The sequence below is a fragment of the Tuber melanosporum genome (assembly GCF_000151645.1).
Source record: "Tuber melanosporum whole genome shotgun sequence assembly, scaffold_113, strain Mel28".
Taxonomy (NCBI): domain Eukaryota; kingdom Fungi; phylum Ascomycota; class Pezizomycetes; order Pezizales; family Tuberaceae; genus Tuber; species Tuber melanosporum.
In genome coordinates, this window is record NW_003298770.1 from 338,557 (window position 1) to 360,410 (window position 21,854).

General features: G+C 45.5%; 2 protein-coding genes; both read right to left on the bottom strand.

Moving 5' to 3' along the window:
* Positions 1-276: 276 nt before the first annotated feature.
* On the bottom strand, positions 277-1,101 carry GSTUM_00001626001 (uncharacterized protein; the record flags this gene model as incomplete). XM_002835725.2 has 1 exon in its annotated part: positions 277-1,101. One exon carries the CDS (start codon positions 1,099-1,101, stop codon positions 883-885), a length of 219 nt encoding a protein of 72 aa, XP_002835771.1. The 3' UTR covers positions 277-882.
* A 7,472-nt stretch (positions 1,102-8,573) lies between these two features.
* On the bottom strand, positions 8,574-10,946 carry GSTUM_00001627001 (uncharacterized protein). XM_002835726.2 has 4 exons: positions 10,504-10,946; positions 9,393-10,433; positions 8,949-9,276; positions 8,574-8,863 (listed from the first exon to the last, which is right to left on the bottom strand). Exons 1-3 carry the CDS (start codon positions 10,844-10,846, stop codon positions 9,245-9,247), a joined length of 1,416 nt encoding a protein of 471 aa, XP_002835772.1. The 5' UTR covers positions 10,847-10,946; the 3' UTR covers positions 8,574-8,863; positions 8,949-9,244.
* Positions 10,947-21,854: the final 10,908 nt, after the last annotated feature.

Here is a 21,854-nt window from a genome sequence, read left to right on the forward strand (position 1 = left end):
GCCCAAAGGCGCAGTAGCGGTCTACCGCAGGAGCACATTCACACAGACAGTACCGGTACTGTGCTTGTACGAGTACTCTACTCGAGTACCAGTACGATACTCAAGCGGAGCACACAGCACGACACAACGCTAAAAAGAGAGCCAGGCACAGGAAACCGCCTCTTGGCCTGGACCAGTGCGATGCTTCAATGAGGTCGTAACCTAGGTTAAATTATTACTTTTTTAAAATAAAAAATTTTGGTCCCCCGAAAGAGGAAAGTGAGGGACGGCGACAAATAGATAGAAAATGCTTAAAAGGTTACTCCTACTGAAGCTGTGCAGTGAGACACAATACTGTGCTCGAGTACCGTATCTTTAAATCCTTAAATAAACATGAAAAGCCACCCTCGACCGCAATGCCCCCCAACCTTGCTCGTAAGGGGGGGAGAAAACAAGAGGTTAAGAAAGTACGGGTTTCGGTAACAGAAAAGTCAGCTGCCTCGACATTAGCCAGTGAAAGTCAGGAGCATTCCCCTCCAGCAGCACACCGCTTCCCAGCCCTACGGGCCGGACGCAGGACAGGGCAATCAAACAAATCGAATGAGAAGGCGAGCCAGAACAATAGCCGTAACTGAGATATGAGGGGGAGGGATGTTCCCCTTCCTCTTCCCTTCCCTTCCAGTTCCCGAGTTCTCCCTCTGCTCGAGCAGACCGGGGGGGCCATTGGTGGTGGTGGGTCGATCGGCGATCTTATTGGCCCGAACGACCGACGCGCTGGGAGCCCCAAAAATGGGTGTTTTGGGATGGGCAGTACGAGTACTTTAGACAATCATTGCTGCTGTGCCGTGACCGCGAGGGAAACACTCACTTGTAAAGGATCTTTGAGTTGTTGAACCTTTCTTTTTATATATGAGGCTGGTAGTAAATTTCAATGGATAAATTTGGTACATAGACGGATGAGTTGGCAGGATGATTGGCGAGAAGAGACTTGCTGGCAGGCACAATCAGATCGGAAGGGGAAAGGGAGGGAGGGGAGGAAGGTGAGATATCATAGAACTTTTGAGAGCACCCCCGATCCATCATCGCCTCTAATCTGACGCGGTAGTCCCTCGGCAATAGCATCGCACACAACACAAGGCACGAGGGTCACTCTTTCCCACGACACAAGTGCCCGTCTACAGGTACGGTATTCCTCAGTCAATTACCTTAGTCACTCTTGTTGTCTCGGCGCCGACACGGTACTGTGCTCGTACCGGTACCGGTATTCCTCTGCCTCCTTCCTCCTCACCTCTTTCGTTCGTTTGTTTTTCACTTTTTTCGTCTCCGTGTCCGGTCTGCGACGAACCCCTCTTCTGCAGAAAAAATATCGCAATACTGCCGAGGCAGATGATGCGAGTACCGTACCGTACTACGGTGGTACTCTGCTGAGTCTGCTCTGTTCTGTTCCTCAATCGCGAGAAAAAAGCGAAAAGAAAAAAGAAAAAGAACCTTTCCCGAACCTGTGATACCTGTGATGCCTGTGATGTGTCCTGGCTCGTTACTAAGCACCCACACAGCATGGGGTGGCTGGGTACGAATTGCTTCGTGGGCCAATCCGATTGGCCAGCATATCATCCCCCTTCGTCTCGTTCCACAACCACACGCGCATGAAGTATGATAGCATTGCAGCTCCCTCGCATCAGTGATGATGGGAATACTGTATGTAGCACTGGTCTCTTGTAACGAGAGGAAAAATTTTCCATCGATCACTATCTCGACAAGGTTATGGTAGACACTTCAATGATCTAATACTACCATTCCGCATCACCCGTCATCACCTCTTTTTTCTTTTCTTTTCCTTTTCTTCACTTGCGAGGTGGCCTCCATCCCATGGGCAATCAGTACTAGTACCGTACGGTACTCGTGCAAGTCTATTTCTGCTTGATCCGGTTGTTGTACGAGTACTCTATAGGCAATGCGGGTATGTTTTGTTCCAGAAGGTATGGGATATGCATTCGCTGGCAGACAGCGAATACAGTAACCTCCTCGTCTTGCGGAATGAACAACAGATGGGTATCCCGATAGAATCGATATAATATTAAAAGCTTCCCCTCTCAATTTTCTCCGCGCCTCGTCACGCTGCACCACGGGAAAACAACAATTGAGGGGGGAAAGAAAAAAAAAAAGAAGGAAAAAAACTAGAGAGAGGAGTTACCGGTACGAGTACTGTACCCGGGATTCCGCCGGCGAATTCAATCTTCTCCCTTTTCTTTTTCTTTTCATTCCTTTCCCCCGTTTCCCGTTTCCCTCAGTTTCCGCATCCTGCCGGTACTCTTAAGCCCCGACAAGACCCTACCAGTACTGCATTTTACTCAAGAGAACAGACTGACATGCTGCTGCGGAGCCAGCCAGGACAATAACGAGCGTGCCCTGGTGGACTCTATGACCGTAATGTACGAGTACAGTACGAGGCTTTAATGGACGCAAGCCGTGTGGTACGGGGTGAGGCTCACCATACGTGGAAGCAGGAGAGCACGTTTTACCAAAATGTTTGGAAAAAAAAAAAAGAAAGAGGAAAAGAGGAAAAGAGGAAAGAAAAGACGGCAATCCCAGAGAGCAGGGTTAGGGTGGTCTTCGACGTTTTTCTCAGAAACTGATATACACCCAAGCACAGACGGAAATAACAATTGTTTGCACTTTTATTACCACTTTTTTCTGTTCAAACAACAGCAATTTTATTATTATTATTACCATTATTATTATCACTCTTATTATCATTATCACCACTGTCCTTTCCATTTTTTCTTTTTTCTTCTTGAGCACCGACGAAACAAAACCGGACTGCTCACGCGGACTCCAACTTAGCTGGCTGGGTTCAGTGGTTTCCTTATGAGACGAAAAAAAGAAAACGGTTGAGCACGGGTTACAGTACGAGTAATAACGAAAAAGTGGAGTGGATGAGACAAACGCAGGGTTTTTTTTTTTTTTTTTCATTTTTCTTTCCCAGACGAACGGGAAGAAAAAAAAATGTCAAAAAAAAATTTCAAACTTTGCTGAGACCTTTTTTCATCCATCCATTACACATCACATCTCTCTTCTCAACCGCCCTTGTACAAGTGTTTCGAAGCTCATCTCATCTCATCTCAACAGATCTTCATTGCTTCATTTCGCGCATCGGAGGTCCGACTCTCGGAGAATCCCTGTCGTTGTCATTCATCTGTCCGAAGAGGGAGGAGGCGAACAGAGCGCGAAGGTACGCCAAGTCAATTTATTGGAAGTACTCGAGTAATCAGGTTTTCCTTCCTCTCTCTCCCTCCCTTTCCCAACTTTTGATTGATACCCACCCCACACTTTTTCTTGTTCATGCGATCTCGTTAATTCATCCAATAAACATTCTTGTCGGATGTGGAATAGAAAAATGTTTTCTATTTTAGCTTAGCACGACGACCTCTTTCGTAATCATTTCGCTTGCTGTCGACCGTTGGGGAAATCAAGAATAGCTCTTTAAGAGCAAAGCACCAATCACCTATCACGTCGTTTCTTAGGTTTCTATAGTTGATTTTTCAGCTGCGATACAGCACTCGAGTACTCGTACTGTACTGACGAGAAGAGGAAAACCGCAAAAGGAATAGGAATTATAATTATTTTAAAATTCTGCTACACTAAGTTTCGACTTGTACCAAATTAACCCCATAACCTCCCACCGAGGAGAAGGAGAGAAAGTACGAATACTGTTCGGTGTCTAGTTGTTTCGAAGGAGTTTCGAAAGAGGGAGAGGAAAGAGAAAAACTTCCCATGGCAGAAGCAGAAACTTCCGACACAAAAAGAGCTTCGGAGAAACAGAGCAGAGGCCCCCGCGAAGCGCGCGGCCGGACTTTTTTTTACAAACGCGTATCGCGGTGCGCAGCCCACGTGCTGCAATACTCGTACAACTTCCCCAAGTCCTTTTTCCGCCTCTCCACATACGGTACTCGAGTGCCCCTGGCCGGAACCCCCCATTCGCTCCCTCTTTTCTTTATTTTTAATTGTCTAGGGTAGAGCGAACCACAGATGATGGAGGAAAAAGGATCATCCAAAAAGGAAAATCCCGGATCCCGAGAGACGCCTCGTTCAGCCGAAATAAGGATTTGGGGGTCTGACTTTTCCCATTTTCATGCACAACATTCGATAACCGATCTGCACGCCAACTTTGTTTCTCTACTCCAATTACGCACGGACGGGGCTTCATTCGATGTTCAGCCGTTTGATTGCTTGCTTACAATACAGTATCATGGTGGGACCTTTTTTAGCATTCCCCCTTATGGATTGTGGAGATGGAAAGGGGAAAACGTGACCACTTTCCCTCTCTTTTCTCCTTTCCTTCTGGCTACAATATGTTCCTTCAGTTCCTGCTGCCGTGGATGTCTAAGGGTCCGGAAAATTGATCATATCTGTCACGAGAATGGTTAGGGGGTGTAAACTGGTCTGGCCTCGTTACAATACGGCGCTCGAGTACCTACTCGTACAGTATGTTGCAAGGGGAATGAAAGCCGGGTTGTTCGTTGCAGATGATGGATCTTTTTTGTTGGTTTTTTTTTTTTTTTTATTATTCTTTTAAAATTATTTTGTCGTGGGTAGACTGGGTAGCCGGTCAGTTTTCATATTTACAACATGGGCGGACGGCGATACTCGTACTTACGTATGTAGGTATCCCCCAGGGCGTTTATTTTCTTCACGATAATAATATTATGATACCATGAGTTTTGTGGAAAAGCGCCCCCTCAATGCTTGACCATGACAAGTTGGGTATGGTCCGACGCTTTCCCCCCCCTTCTTTTCCCTCATCGCTCTCTCACAGGGTTCCGGTGAGGACATTCCAACTTCTCAACTTCCTTGATATTTTCTGCGCTTGATGTTTGAAGCATGGTTTGATCCTTTTTTTCTAACATAATATCATACTCTGCATTCGAACCCAGATCTGTCCAACACCTCATGGCTGTGCATGACAACTGAAATTTCGATTCCACCCTCGTATTTGCTTCTCTTTTTCCTCCCGATCGAGAACTGATCACGTTACCACGTTACCTGCCGTTTACACCCGTCATTTCCTTTGGCGATATTCATATCGTTTTTTCTCATCATGGTTGGCAGGTTGCTCATTTCCGAAACTGTACGAGCGCCATACCGTGCCGGCAATCGGTTCGGGGAATATTCTACGGCTTGAACCAACGGAGGAGAGAGAGAGAAAACAAAGCGTTTCGTTTGAGGTGCGTTCCTCTGTCTCGTAAAAATTACGGTCTCTGTAGCACATTCCGCCTTCAGAAACCTCAGTCCATTTCGAAAGGTCTCTCCTCCATTTCGAAAATGGACAGACATGACGCTAAACCATATGAAAACTAACAGGCTCCACCAGTCTTGCGAGAAAAAAAGAAAAAAACACTCGCCGAAATATTGGATCTTCCTGCCAGATCCTTTAGGCGACCAGATCGCGGCTGCACTACGGTACGGGTACGGTAGTTGCAGCCAGTTCTCTCCGTTTTTTTTTTTTTTTTTTTTTTTTCTCTTAACATTCAAGTATGATATTAACCGGCCTTCGTTAAATAGACTCGCATACTCGGCTAGCCTCCAGGCTTTTTATTTGTCTTATTTCATCAAATTCCCTCAAACTTTTTCGCAATAGATACGACATTCTTGCGGGGGGGGAGATATTATCCACTGAGTGTTTTTCCTGGGAGGTCACTATCCGTACCGCACCGTACCGTCTTTGAAGCGCCGGTAACGGTGTGATACCGGCCACGAGCAGCCGGCCAGCAAACCTACTGTTTTTAGCCGGGCGGTGGCGGAAGCGCAGGAGCAAAAGCAGGCCAGGGAGCGAATGGAAAAACCCCGGTCGAACTAAAAGAATAATAATGATAAAAAAGGGGGTAACTGGATGGATTTTTAGTAACGGGAAATTTGTTTTTTCCGAACGTCATATTTTTTCTTTGCTTCTTGTTTGTTTCCCTCCTCTGCTGGCATTGATTATGACGGAAACTTTCAATCCGCGAATCATTGGATGGATACCATCTTACATTTTTTTAAACTCGTACCAACTCATGCAACTGTCGCGAAGGTATTCCTGTGTGCAGGGCTTTTTTTCCTTCTCAACCGGCGGGAATCAATATGATTTGCTGACCACCCCGCTGGGTATTTCAACAGGCGGGATTTGTGGGGGTGGGAAGGGGAATTTTTTTATTTTTTTTCGTTCTATGCAAGGCGGTTTATCCCACGGGTGTTCCTGAGCGGCCATTACTGGGAAAAATAAAATAAAATAAAACCCAAAAAAGCTTGTTGGGGCGGAGATGAGATTGGTCAATTGGTCTGGTCCTGGGTGTATTACATAAGCCGATCATGAGATGTCACCCGGTAGGTTGTTAGGCTCTGAGCGGAGCCTTCGAGTGGCCTGGGGATGGGTTCGCATGGAGGAAATTGCTTAGGTGAATAGGCTCTCCGTGATAGGTATGATATTAGCAAACAAACCAAATTTACGATTTCCGAATTGGGTTCCAAAAAACGAGCGTGATCTTGCTGATGGGGTACTATGGAAAGAGTAGATATGATAGGCCTGATTCGCATAATGTGTGGGATAAGATGAGAAAAAAAACAAAAAGATTGGTCGAAAGTAGTCATAATATCAGTTAATAGATCGGCCGAGCTAGCAAGCATAGGCGCTACAAGGGCAAATATTTCGGCCTTATTCCGGGGCGTCGGATCCAAAAGTTACTTTGGGAGGAGGGGGATCCTGATGTTTTGCCTTTCTTTTTTCTGGTATAGGCGGTGATAAGGCTGGGGGGAGCGCTTCCGCTGTTGGATGAGGATGAGGAGGAGGAGGAGGGGGGGGTATCGATACGGGTACGGTCTCACATTAAGCTGGTGGTCCTCTTTGGGATATGTTTGACGATAGTGTGAGTATGGTGGCACGTGTGGTAGAGATTGATATTATAGATAGTCACGACGAAGGCTAGGCTCGTGTGGAAATGAATGAAATGACTGAGCGATCTTGCCCACTTGCTCACGAGGGCTGCGCGGCTTTGACTTAGCTTAGCTTAGCTTAGCTTAGCTTAGCTATTGCTGGCTATCTACCTACGAGCATCCGTCTAGGCAGCGACACCACCACCGCGGACAAAAGCACCTCGTATGATCCTCCAATCACCAAGATTGTAAATCCTCCCTCCCTCCCTCTTTGGAACTCCCAAACCGCCACCACCATCACCCCCCTCCTCTCCCGGCTCACCCACCACACCCACCCACCAAGCACGAAATCCCCAGTCAACAACTTCTCAAAACTCCGCCGAATCAACTTCCCCACACCAGCCAACCAACCGCCCCAGCCACCCACCCTCCACTCCAGCAAGCAGGCAAGCAAGCAAGCGCATACGGTACGTGTTAAGTCAATCTAACCCCCCCGCGAATCAAATGCCGCATCCAGAAATGAAATGCACCCTTCCGAGCCCAAACAGTTTTGTCGTGTGTGTGTTCCAACCTCAAGTTTCCGGGATTGATGTATTGATGGATGGGACGGAATAACTCGCGGCGAGTCAGAATAAACGAATCAATGAATGAATGATCAGGACTCACTCATGTGGCGTACGGCTACTGACGACTTTTACCGTACGAGTACTCGAGCAGTCCAGACCGCCGCCCATAACCGGCCGGTATCCCTCATATAGAACTTGGCAAGGGGGGTCTTGGCTCAACTAGCGAATTAGGCTGCGAGTGAGCGATTGTGAGCTGATTGTTTATGGTATGATTATGGTAAATGGCTGAAATGAATTAAGGAAGGAAGGAAAGGAAAGGAAAGGAATATCATCAACGCGTCCGGGTTGGGGTGAGGAAGTTTTTTTTTTTTTTTTTTTCGAAAACAGGAGGTGAGATAAGCACGTTCCTTCCTTCCTTCCTTTCTTCACCGCCTAGTAGGGGGAACAGAGTGAACGAGCGAGAAGAAGAAAAGAAAAAGAAAAGAAAAAAAAACCTAACCCAACTGCCACGACACGATGCATACAGGTTATCTTTCCCCGACCCCGACGACATCATTGGCCAATACGATATCGTATCATTGCTTGGCCGGCCGGGTCGACTTCAGCCCCCCTCCCCTCCCCTCCGCCCCAGTATGATACTTTATCGCACAGCTCGTGAGGCTTGAACCTATCAAGCGCTGTGCGCCGACACGTGTTATGGCTCGCTGGGTGGGAAAAAAAAAAAAGTATTGATCATACATAATCACTCGAATATGAGTAGATTTTTTTGGTATGATATTTTTTTTTGTCTTGTTTCGCGGTGAGGTGTTTACGAGTATGGTTGGTCGTGGCCTGCTTGCGGTTGCTGTGCTGGTGGTTGGCGGGGTTACATGGCACGGGCCTGTTTTCTGGTGAGTGCTGCGGGGTTGTGCTGTGGTGTGAGACTTCGAGTGATTTTGTGTGAAGTGGATCGCGTTGTCTGTGGGTGCTGGGGGGAAGAGGAGGGGGGGGCGCTGGATTGCAGATTGCGGTTTTAGCTTGGGGGAGAGGGGGTTTCTGTCACAGGTGTACCGGTATATGGGTGTGTACTGCATGCATGCACAAACACGGTGGCCTTACTGGTATTGTGGATAAATGGATGGTATTGTTTTGTACAGTGTGGTACTCGTACAGGACGTGACAAGGATTTTGCGAAGCAATAAGGAAGGAGAGGTAGAAAAGAAAGAAAAAGGAGGGATTACGAGCATGAGATGTTCGACGTATACCACGATACCGTCTCGTGAAGCACTATTTGCATGCCGTCGAGCACAATGGAGAAAAACACTGTCTGTGCGAGCAGCATGACTTCTCGTGTTTATGCGTTTGTGTGTTTGAGTTGATAAGGTTAAAAATAAAAAATAAAAAAGCAAACACCTCAATTCTGGGTAAACCTTTTATAAACACCGAACAAGTCAGCTATTGGACGTGTATCCGGATCGAGTCATCGGTCTTGGAACAAGGAATGGAGGGAGAGACGATTACTCGTACTTTGACGATAAATGTGGGTTTGCGGGGTATCCTATCGTGTCCTATCATATCATGCGATGGCACGGTCACGGCTGTTCCTTCTTCTTTCCTTCTCCCACTCCCTTTTGATTCCTCGAATCTCGAGTGCAGAATAGCTCGTGAAAGATGGGCTCTGTGCCAATCCGTGAAATGCTTCAAAAGTGCCGCCTGTGTGGGGGGGGGAGGAGGGAAGTGACGACATTTCGACTCAGAACTTGAGAACTTCCTTATCGGCTGCGTCTAGCCAAACGATGCCCGCGGTTTTTCTATCGCTCAATATATGCAGCGCTGCCCAAACCTACAAACAAACACAAACAAACGGGAGCACAGCAAATACAGTGTTAGAACAGCAGGATTCTCGCATCAGTCAACCTCTCCGAGGAGAAGAGTAGGAGCAGAGAAGGGGAGGAAAACACACATGTTGAGCACACCCTCCAAAACAATACACCTTAATAACGTTTCCGGTCTTCTCCTCGTCTAGAAATACGCTAACCCAGCCGAAGCGGCCAGAAGTAACGTGGTCCTTCAGTGCGTTCCAAAAGTGTATCTTATCCTCGGATTTTGTCCACCCGCTCATGTCCATCCTCCAACACCCCCTTTCTAGCTCACGTATTTCCCTACTCTGCGAGAGCTTCTGCTTTTGGTAGTGTGCACGCACCTGGCCGACGTTCCAAATTTTTCGCAGGTTTTTTGATACGGTGGGGGGGTTGGATGACGTTTCGGGCACCGGGGGGAAGAAGTAGTAGGGCCCTTCCACGAGTGCCGGGATGGGCCATTGTGGCTGTCTGGATCGCGCGACAGGAGCTGGTTCTTCCAAGGGTAAAGATTCAGTTGCCGAGTCCGAGGCAGTCGGTGAGCCGGGCGCAGGCGGTGGTATCGGTGATGGCCGGCCCGCGCTGCATGTCTTTTGATTATAAGTGAATGAGACGCTGGATATTGCGGGGGAAATACATTTCTCAGAAGAGGAGGATGGCGCATGATCCTTTTCTTCCTGAGAAGGGTCAATTGCAGGAGCAATCGTCTGTGGGATGATCTCTAATTCTTCTATGACTGGCGGGGATGAAGGTGGTGGCAAATCTTCCAGCTCTTCATCTGAAGTTACGTCGGCCTCAGGAAAAATGGTCTGCGAAATTACATCTAATTCCTCCTCGCTAAATGGTGAACTTGGAAGCTGAGGTACGGCCTCCTGAGAATCAGGAATGGTGTTTGGAATTGAATCCCAAGAGTCAAAACATGAGGAGCCATAGCTAGTCTCGTCCTCGATCGGGTCCTCCTTATGCTCCGGTAGCGATGGTGGCGGCGGGGTAGGCACATAGGCCGAAAAGAAAGACTCCCTCAGCTCAAAGCTAGTTCTGTATTTCGCTGAGGGAGCAGACATAACCATCACCGGAGTAGCAACCTCAATCATCGGCAAACTAGCTCTTCCCGTGACTTCTCCGGGCGTAATCGGCAGGGCTATCAGACACAAGCCATCAGACCAAGCCCTAATTGCAATTCATTCGGAAAACTCGGAGGAGGATAATACACTGAGCGAGACCCCTTAACGTTTCCATCTCTATCCCCGTCTCCGGCCTCATTCCCCTCCTAACCGGTGCCCTAAGCACCTCCGGGCTCCGTGCGGGACCCCTCTCAACCCTGTCATCTTCCATCAACCGGGCCCTCTTCCCCCGCGAACTCCCATCCTCCACTCTATCACGATCCCTTTCCTCCTCCCCTCCAACCAAAACGCTTCCTAACACCCTCCTCCTCACTGGTCGAAAATTCAAACAAGCCTGCGCCTGCGCCTGATACCGCTCGTCATCCACCCTCGACGTAGCTGCCGAAGAGTGAACTAGCAACTCGCTATTATTCTCTTGGTCATCGGACATTGTAATTTTCTGATGTGTAGAAAGCTATCATGTCGCTCATGAAGGGAGTAAAAGAGAGGAGGGAGGGAAAAAGAAAATCGAACTTTTATTGTGACTCGCTAGCTAACCGTTAACTTCGTATGATGGAGATCCACGGGCGAGTAGACGTGTTGTCAATGAGCGAGGCGGTGCCCTGGCGGGGTGTGGATGAACAATTGCCATGGGCAACGAACGGGCCCATCTTGGCGCCAAACTTTGACCCCTGAGATCATTGGATTGCGTGATAAGAGACAATGATTTACGGGTTTTGTTTTTGCTTACCTACTTCTGACTGTCGATCGGTCTTATGTCGTCACGGTTAGGCTTGGGCATGAGTGTGGGGTGGCTTGATAGGGAGGTCACGAGCAAGTGACTCCGAGAACTCATCTTTTTTCGTTTTCACTTCGGCACGGGTATTTACTTGTACCTTTGGCACTTTTGGTGACTGCAGGTTTATAATAAGGCTGCCTGTCTATATACCGGTGCTCGAATACCGATCCATGTCGATATGTGGGTGCGGAAGTTAGGCTTCAGTATCCCTTGGGCGGTCTGAAACCGTCAAAAATGGTTCCAGCAACGCTATTCTGAGTAGGGACAGCGCCTTTCCAGAAAGAGTGAAACAATGTGGTTACACCACAACCTCAACTCTCACTTCAGACCTTAAGCAACATTCACGATGCCTACCTCAAGATGAGTATGAGTGCCTCTTAGTTCCTGTTCTGTCAAATCCCATTATCCAAAGAAGGCAGATGAATGAGCAAACCCCAGAAAGCCAAGAAAGCAGGCTAGCAAGCCTTCCGCACCAGCAGTGGCAGCTGGGAACCTGAAGGGAAAGGAAGTTATTGTCAACTCTCCTTATATCCCACTTGGCACTCACATAGACTATGAGGGGGAGGCAACTACTACCCTGGGAGAGTCCGAATATCTCAATAGTTCAAATCTTTGAGCTATTCTGGGATAAGCAGGCTGTTGATCTGCTTGTGGTGGGAACAAACACATATACGGCTGAGAAAGAAGCTAGTTGCCAGTGTACGGCTCAACCTTGAAAAGCAGCAATCCAACGAAAATGGAGGCCAGTGGGAGGAAAGGAGATAAGAGTCTTTCTAGCCCTCTTAATCTATATAGGGGCTAGGAAGGGCATGGGGAGCCTAGGTTTTTGGAGCAATATACAGAGAGATTCAATCCTCTGGGCAATGACACTCAAGCGGTTCAGCCAGATTAAACGCTACCTCCACATATCTGATCATGGGGAGACACTTTCTCAGTCACAAGGGCACTATAAATTAGAGCCATTAAATAGTCTTATCCACAATTGGTGCGAACAATACTATCTCCCATCTTCTAATCTTACTGTGGATGAGATGATGATATGTTTCAGTAGCTACAGTCTGCACATATATTGTATGCCTAGTAAACCTATTCTAGAAGGTTATAAGGTTTTTGTATTGTGTGATGTGGGTTATATATACGGTTGGATTTTTGTATCACACTCGGAGTCATTTGCTGAGCTGGTTCTCTATGAGGGTTTAATCCCTACTGGCTCTGCTGTATTTCAACTAGCAACATCTTTGTCATATGCTACTTCTGGTCTACATTTCATATATACATGGATAATTATTTCCCCTTAACTGCTGGAAAAGTTATGAGAGGTTGGGTTAGGTAGCTGTAATATAGCCTGGGTGAACCAGAAGGCTTTCTCCTCTTACATTTATAATAGTCGCCCCAACATACCTTGAAATGAAGTTACTGGAGGTCCTGCTTGCCCAAGTGGTAAGGTTCTAGATGTGCAATAGTAAGATAATAGTGCTGTTCATTTTTGATCAACCATTCATAATCTGAAAGATCGTATCACCACTAAACGTAAAAAGCCTCACCTTAGCATCAGTGATAGTTCTGCTATACGCCCAGTATTTGGATCTCTTGACTGAGTAAAGGTTTCTATCCCAGTTATCATAAATGATTACAATCAATACAAAGTGAGTATGGATGATCAGTATATAAGCTACTACCTCATGCAATTGAAGTGTCTTCGAAACTGGCCTTCTATTTTTTATTGGCTGTTAGACACAACTGTGATCAACTAATACCTCATTGCACGACACCTTTCACCCTCCTATGAGTACCGGGCTTGTTCTTGCACTTTTCATCTAATCCTTACTGAATTACTTTTGGCAAAATATAGCTCCTGTTGTTAGGAATACCGAGATCCGATACCCAGAAATTACTCTAAGTAGGGTAACCTTACTCAGAATTGGAATCCCTGGTCTCCAACACCTCCCTCTAGCCCTCTTACAGGGTCCACATATCATCATATATATCAATCTTAGTTGCATCCTGTGACTATAATACTACAGAATTTAAAGTGTCAGAATAGCACCGTATACGTTGCTGCTGTCTATTCAACTGGGTCCTGTTCATGAGATATATGGGAGGAGACCTTCTGTCACGAACGTGACTTGGCATGAAAAAGGTTTTCACGTGACACATGGTTATGAGTCACAGGTATGTTATTGTTTTACATATATGACCCATTTGGGTTAATGTCACGAACGTGGCTTAGCGAGGAAAGGGTTTTCACGTGATACATGGTTATGAGCTACAGGTATGTTATCGTTTCACGCATATGACCTATTCGGGTTATATGATTAGTTATGTGTGGGATTTGTGATGCTTTCGCACATGGCTCAAGTATGAGTCATGGGACATGTGCCTGATGAGTGTGCCTTACGGGTAAGCCTTGCGCATATGATTTATGTTTCGCACATGAACTCATTATGATGTCATGGGTTTCGTGCATATGACTCAGTCGAGTCATATGACTTGTTTATTGCGTTATGATTGGCTTATGAGTTTCGCACATGACCTCGCTATGAGGTCATTGGTTTTGAGCATGTGATCACTTTAGTCATATGACTAGTTTGTTATGATTTAGTTTCGCACATGTGATCACTTTAGGTCACATGACTAAAGGCGGGAAGAACACTATATAAGGAGGCCAATGCGGCCGAGGAAGATAGGTTCTTCATGCTTTATTCTAAGTACTTTTCCTACTTATTACTTTAATGAATATAAAACACCTTTACGATCTTTATCTTTATTGCAACAATATCATTACGACAAGAAGAGCTCGTCATGAAGACGAGTTAGAGAAAGCTTACGATAGGCGTTTCCGATAGAAGACAAAGGTCTTGTACTATCGGTAACGTAGGTAGCGGCCTAGAGCTATCATAAGATAAAGAAAGAAGGAGACAGAATAGATAAGTATTGTTCCCCGTCGCCAAGAACTAACTATCTAAAAAGGGATCGTTACAGTTATATGATTTGTTATGTGTGGGATTTGTGATGCTTTTGCACATGGCTCAAGTATGAGTCATGGGACGTGCGCTTGGCGAATATACCTTGCGAGTGTGCCTTGCGGGTAAGCCTTGCGCATATGATTTATGTTTTACACATGACCTCATTATGAGGTCATGGGTTTCGTGCATATGACTCAGATAAGTCATATGACTTGTTTATTGTGTTATGATTGGTTTATGAGTTTTACACATAACCTCGTTATGAGGTTATGGATTTTGAGCATGTGATCACTTTGGTCATATGACTAGTTTGTTATGATTTGGTTTTGCACATGTGACCACTTTAGGTCACATGACTAGGGGCGGGAAGAATACTATATAAGGAGGCCGAGGTGGCCGAGGAAGATAGGTTCTTCACGCTTTGTTCTAAGTACTTTTCCTACTTATTACTTTAATGAATATAAAACATCTTTACGATCTTTATCTTTATTGCACTGTTATTGTTATGCCAAGAAAAGTCCTTCACAAAGATGAGTTAGAGAAAGCTTACGATAGATGTTCCTGATAGAGGATAAAAGTCTTATACTATCGGTGACGTAGGCAGAGGCCTAGGGCTATCGTAAGATAAAGAAAGAAGAAGACAGACAGAGAAGTATCGTTCCCCGTCGCCAAGAACTAACTATCCAGAGAGGGATCATTACATTACAAAGCGTCACCTAAGGGCGACATCAAATAATACAAGATGGCATCCTTCAATCCAGACAGGGAAGGAGATATCGACATCGACAATCAAAACCTTAACCTAGGAGGATTCAGCGACACCTTAGATCACGTCTCAGCAGAACCCTTGAGAGCAGTAAGCCCAGTAACCCCAGAGAAAGGATCACTAGTCGATAGCTCTCCTGCAGGAACTCCACGACCCGAGAGAATGTTGGGATCCGCAGTACCTGGGCCACCGGTCCCAGCCGCTCCGGCACCAGGAACTAGTATACTTAGAATGACTGAAAATCAGTTTCAGGCATTTCTCACAGCCACACGAAATACAGGGCAAGGAAATATCCAAAAATCGAAAGCAAAGGAGCCTGACACATACGAAGGAGCTGAAGACAAGCTACAAATATTCTTAGCGCAATGTGAAGGATATTTTGCCATCAAGGGATATGGAGATTACCATGATGAGATCAAGATTCCATACGTGGAATCTCTACTCAGGGGACTTGCGGGACAATGGATCATGCCTTTCCAAGATGGAAGGAAGCAGAGGGAATGGGTCACATACGAAGAGTTCAAGGCGATACTCTTCGAACAATTCGGAAATCCCAACACCAAAGAAACAGCAAGACGAAAGTTAGAAAAACTCCAATAAGGAAAACAAACATTCTCGGCATACTGGAATGAATGCCGACTATTGGAATACGAGGCTGAGTTTGATGATGCTACTCTCTACATCATCTTCCTGCAAAACTGCAGTAAGAGACTTCGAGAGGCATGGGGAATCTCCGACCTGCGCTATATAACAGCCGAATGATTTGCAAGATGGGCAATCGATAAAGAAAGCAAATTAAACATGGTTCGAAGCAACTCGAAAAACACTATAGCTCACAGGGTGGTCCAATCATCCAGGAATGTGGACGGGACCTTCAAACCACAAGCAACTCGAGGAGAGAGTTGAGCATTGCCGCCAGGCAAGCCAATGGAGTTAGACAAATCAAGAGCAAGACCTGCTGTGAACCTGTCTAAGGAAGAATACGCCAGAAGAATGAATGGGAAACTCTGCCTGAGGTGTGGAAAAGCAGGACATCAGATATGAGAATGCAGAAGCCGACCCGACAACGGATACCAAGGAAACAGAGCTGCTGGAAATAATCGTTTCCAAAATTAAAAAAGGAGCAACATCCGCGAAATGATAGCAGAGGATTCACCGCGGAAAACGACGAAGGTCCCCAGTAAATGGTGGTCTGGGATACCCAAGATGTGGACCTGGAAAACCTATCAAGTTAGCGAACTACGACACGGCACTATACACACAAAGAGGAGAAGAAGATGGAGATCACGTGATGATCAAAACGAAGATATACAACGAAGAAAACAAAGAAATAACAATATATGCAATGCTCGACTCTGGGGCTACTAAAGACTTTATCGACAACGAAATATGCGACAAATACCGCCTCCATACCAAACAAGCGAAGAAAGCGAGATAAGTCTACTTAGCGGATGGAAATCCAAGCGCTATGGGTCTTATAACCCATATAGCAACAGTACCTATAGACATTGACAGCTATAGGGAAACGGTAACCTTTCAAGTTGCAGATATAAAAAACCATGAGATAGTCCTAGGGATGTCATGGTTACGAAAGCATAATCTGACAATCGATTGGAACGAGAACAAGATGACCTTTACAAGTGAACTATGTGCGACACGATGTCTCAACAGTGCACCTGTGGTCTACTCAACACCGATACAAGAAGCGGAAGAAGAAACTTTGCATGCAAAGTTCGCTGAGATGCAGCAAGATAAAAGAGTTCGGATATAAAGGTTGGGCCAAGGGGCAAGAGTGCCTACCAAGGGTTCCAAAGGGGCAGCAGGACACGACCAATATGCCAACGAAGGAATCGAGATACCTGCCAATGGGCAGGTAATGATAGCGACGGGAATAGCCATTGGACTTCCAGAAGGCACCTATGGACGAATAGCACCCCGCAGTGGTCTAGCGGTCAAACATCGGCTCATGACCATGGCAGGGGTGATTGACGTTGACTATACAGGTGAAATCAAAGTGATCCTGGCCAACCTAGCTCAAGAGGACTACTAAGTCTAGAAAGGTGATCGAATCGCACAGTTGATAATTGAAAAAATCAACAAAGAAGATTTGCATGAAGTAGATCAACTAGAAGAAACTACAAGAGGAAGCAAAGGATTTGGAAGTACGGACCAAAACCAGCTCAATACAACAAAAAGAATTGAGATCAAAGAGATCACAGCACAGGCCTTTGGACGGTACTATCGAAGAGGAGATACAATAGGAATTCTCAAATGGACATACGAAGACGAAAAAGCAGTTCTAGTAAAAATCAACATCAGCACAGAGCTAGCAATCCAAGACAAGAAATACCAAAGCAAAAAGGGATAGAAAGAATTGGTTCCAAAAGAATATCGCCAATTCACGAATCTATTCCAAGAAGAGGAAGCTACGGAGCTACCACTTCGAAGACCAGGAATTGATCACGAAATTCAGCTGGACAAAGATGAAAAAACAGGAAAGACAAAAGAGATTCCCTACAAGAAGTTATACCCACTAGGAGAAGCAGAGCTGGAAGAACTTAGGAAGTACATCGAGTAAAACTTAAAGCGAGGATGGATTAGGGACTCTTTTGCGTCAGGAGGATCCCCAATACTATTTGTTAAAAAGAAAGACGGAAAAATGAGACTCTGCGTAGACTACAGAGCCCTCAATTCGGTTACTAAGAAAGACCGATATCCACTACCCTTGATTGGAGAAGCACTGGACAGACTGCGGTCAGCAAAATACTTCACTAAACTCGACATCAAGGATGCATACCACAATATACGCATCAAGGTAGGAGAGGAATGGAAGACTACATTCGCCTCAAGATACGGAATGTTCAAATACTTGGTTATGCCCTTCGGGCTAACCAACGTACCGGCTTCATTCCAGAGATGGATCAACAAAGTACTTAATAAGTACCTTGACACATGTTGCATCGTATACTTGGATGATGTACTCATATACTTGGAAAATATACAACAACACCAAAAGGATATCAGCAATATCATGACCGCAAAACAAGGATCAGAAATGAAGATCAAACCAACAAAATGCGAATTCCATAAGGAAGAAACAGAATACCTCAGATTTATCATCAATTGAAGTGGGGTCAAGGTTGACCCTGTCAAAACAGCAGCTATATGGAATTGGGCCAAACCGAACAACAAGACAGATGTTCAATGCTTTATGGGATTCTGCAACTTTTATCGCAGATTCATAGAGGGATTTAGCAGGCTTGCAAAACCACTCAACAACCTAACAAAGAAAGACAAGAAATGGGAATAGGGAGAAACAGAACAAAAAGCATATGATGCAATATGGACGCATCTAACATCAGCACCCATACTGGTTCATTTCGACCCAAACCGAAGAACAATAATCGAAACGGACTCCTCAAAATATGTATGCTCAGGCATGCTATTGCAACAATGTGACGATGGAAAATGGAGGCCAGTATCTTACCGATCCAAGACAATGACCTCCGCAGAGTGCAACTACGATGTTGCAAACAAAGAACTATTAGCAATAGTTCAAGCATTAAAAGAATGGAGGAGATACGTCTTGAACAAAGACTATCCAGTCCGAGTTCTAACCGACCACAAGAATCTGGTCCCGTTCATGACTACAAAAGAACTGAACCACCGCCAGATAAGATGGATAGAACACCTCAGCAAATACAACTTCAAAATCGAATACCGACCAGGCAAAGAGAGTGGAAAGCCAGATGCTCTCATAAGGATTGCACACGACAAACCACGAACAAAAGAAGACAAAAGAATCAAACAGAAAATACGAACACTATTACCAAAAACCTACTTCGAGGTAATGGAGGTTATCCAATTTACATCAACGGAGGAAAGAAGAATTGAGAATGCAAACGAGAAAGACAGAACAATTCAGACAATAAGAGAAGTCTTGGAGGAAGGGAAAAAGGAGATGAAAGGAATTGCTCTGGGTTTATGCCAATGGAAGGATGGAAATATATGGTACGACGGAAAACAATGGATCCTGGAAGAAGAGGGGATAAGGACAGACATCATACGACAACACCATGATATCCGAATGGCAGGACACGGAGGAACAGCTAAAGCCATGGAATTCATCACAAGGTCATTCTATTGGCCAGGACTGCGCAAAGATGTCAAACGATATGTCAAAAACTGCGATATATGCCAAAGGACAAAAACGGCTAAACACGCACCATATGGATTACTAAAATCAAACAAAGTTCCCGAACAACCATGGGAAACAATTACTATGGATTTCATCACGGACCTACCGGCATCGGAAAATTGCGATAGCATCCTGGTCGTGGTGGATCGTCTGACCAAAATGAGTCATTTCATTCCGGTTAGAAAAGATATCAATACGAGGAATTTTATGCAAACACTCTTCAGAGAGGTCTTTCGACTCCACAGCCTCACAAAGAATATCATTACTGATCGAGGGACACTATTCACATCAGGACTATGGAAGAAAGTAAGCGGAGAAATGGGAATACAAAACAGAATGAGCACAGTGTTTCACTCACAAACGGATGGACAAACGGAACGGGTAAATGTGATACTCGAACAATATTTAAGGGCTTACGTCAATTATCAACAAGATGGTTGGTACAAGCTGCTATCTATGGCCGAATTCGCATACAACAATGGAAAGCAAGAAACAATCGGCACGACACCCTTCTTCGCAAATTACAGACAACATCCACAAAGTCAGAGCACATATCATACGATTAATGATGTAATACCAGACAAAACCGATATGGGGAAACTGCACGAAACATTATGATACGAAATGAGTCAAGCACAACAACGACAGAAGGAACAATATGATAAGCACCGAAGACCAGATCCGAATATACAACCAGGAGATATGGTATGGCTAATACCACGCAATATCCATACAACATGACCATCAAAGAAATTGGACTACAAGAAAATAGGACCATTCCAGATACTAGAAAAAGTGGGCAGTTGAGCTTATAAACTCGACCTTCCCCCCTCAATGCAAATACACAACACATTCCACATCTCACTCTTCGAATTACACAACGACAATAAGTTTCCTTCACAAACACTTCTTCCTCCCCCTCCGATCGAACTTGACAGAGAACCAGAATATGAGCTCAACGAAATAGTCGATTCCTACTTCTTCCACGGTCACCTCCAATACCGAGCCAAGTGGACAGGATATTCTCACGAACATGATAAAACTTGGTACTTTGCACACAACTTCGAAAACGCACAAGATGCCATCTCAACCTTCCACCAGCGATACCCAGGCAAGTCTGGCCCAGGTGACGATCACATTCAACCAAGACAAAGGCGAGGGAAAGACTCCCACGCTATTGCAACAACATGAAGGCTGGGGTGATAGCTCCCGCCAAACCACACCCACTAGCCCTAAATACTCATTCATGGGGCCAACCGACGAAGAACTTAAGGAGAGGGAACAACAAGCACAGCATAACGCCATGTCATGGACGGTATGCTACGATGATGGTTGCCAAACACTTTCGCGACAAAGAAGGCTCGAGATGGTTCCCGAGAGAATGTGGAAAGCGTGGCCCACACCCAGACCACGTTCTGAAGCATTGGCAACAATGCTTCAGAAATGGGTGCAGGATGCTCAGGGCACAAAAAATATCTGCGGGATTCTACCCGCAGAAGGATGGAAGCAGGAAAGAGTTGGAAGGGGAGGATGCCAGAAAGGCATGGGCTACGAGGACGTGGTCCAGGGAGGGAGGGGCCCAAAACTCCTCAGCAGACACAGAACTGGACGTTAGGAGCCTATACAGGCAGATCCGCGGACTCCAAGAACAACTTAGCCAAGCCGAGGCCACAATTTTGGCAAACGACAAAACGATCGCGGAGCTAAGACAGCTGAATGATAACCAGCGGCACACGATCGAGACGGCAAATCTGACTCTAGAATCAGTAAGGGTCAGATGGAGGACGGCAGACGAAAAGTTTCACAAGCTGAGAAGGACCATACGGTCGGTAGGACGGGAACTATTGAAACTAGGAGAAAAAGCCTGACAGGACTCAGGCTTAGGAGGAGGGGAGCTAATGTCACGAACGTAACTTGGCATGGAAAAGGTTTTCACGTGACACATGGTTATGAGTCACAGGTATGTTATTGTTTTACGCATATGACCCATTCAGGTTATATGATTTGTTATGTGTAGGATTTGTGATGCTTTTGCACATGGCTCAAGTATGAGTCATGAGACGTGCGCCTGGCGAATATACCTTGCGAGTGTGCCTTGCGGGTAAGCCTTGCGTATATGATTTATGTTTTGCACATGACCTCATTATGAGGTCATGGGTTTCGTGCATATGACTCAGACGAGTCATATGACTTGTTTATTGTATTATGATTAGTTTATGAGTTTTACACATAACCTCGTTATGAGGTTATGGATTTTGAGCATCTGATCACTTTGGTCATATGACTAGTTTGTTATGATTTGGTTTTGCACATGTGACCACTTTAGGTCACATGACTAGGGGCGGGAAGAACACTATATAAGGAGGCCAAGGAGGCTGAGGAAGATAGGTTCTTCACGCTTTATTCTAAGTACTTTTCCTACTTATTACTTTAATGATTATAAAATATCTTTACGATCTTTATCTTTATTGCACCGTTATTGTTACGCCAAGAAAAGTCCTTCACGAAGACGAGTTAGAGAAAGCTTATGATAGGCGTTCCCAATAGAAGATAAAAGTCTTGTACTATCGGTGACGTAGGCAGAGGCCTAGGACTATCGTAAGATAAAGAAAGAAGAAGACAGACAGAGAAGTATCGTTCCCCGTCGCCAAGAACTAACTATCCAGAGAGGGATCGTTACACCTTCAGCTAGGTCTGGGAAGTGGAACAAAGTAAATCCATCAACTACCC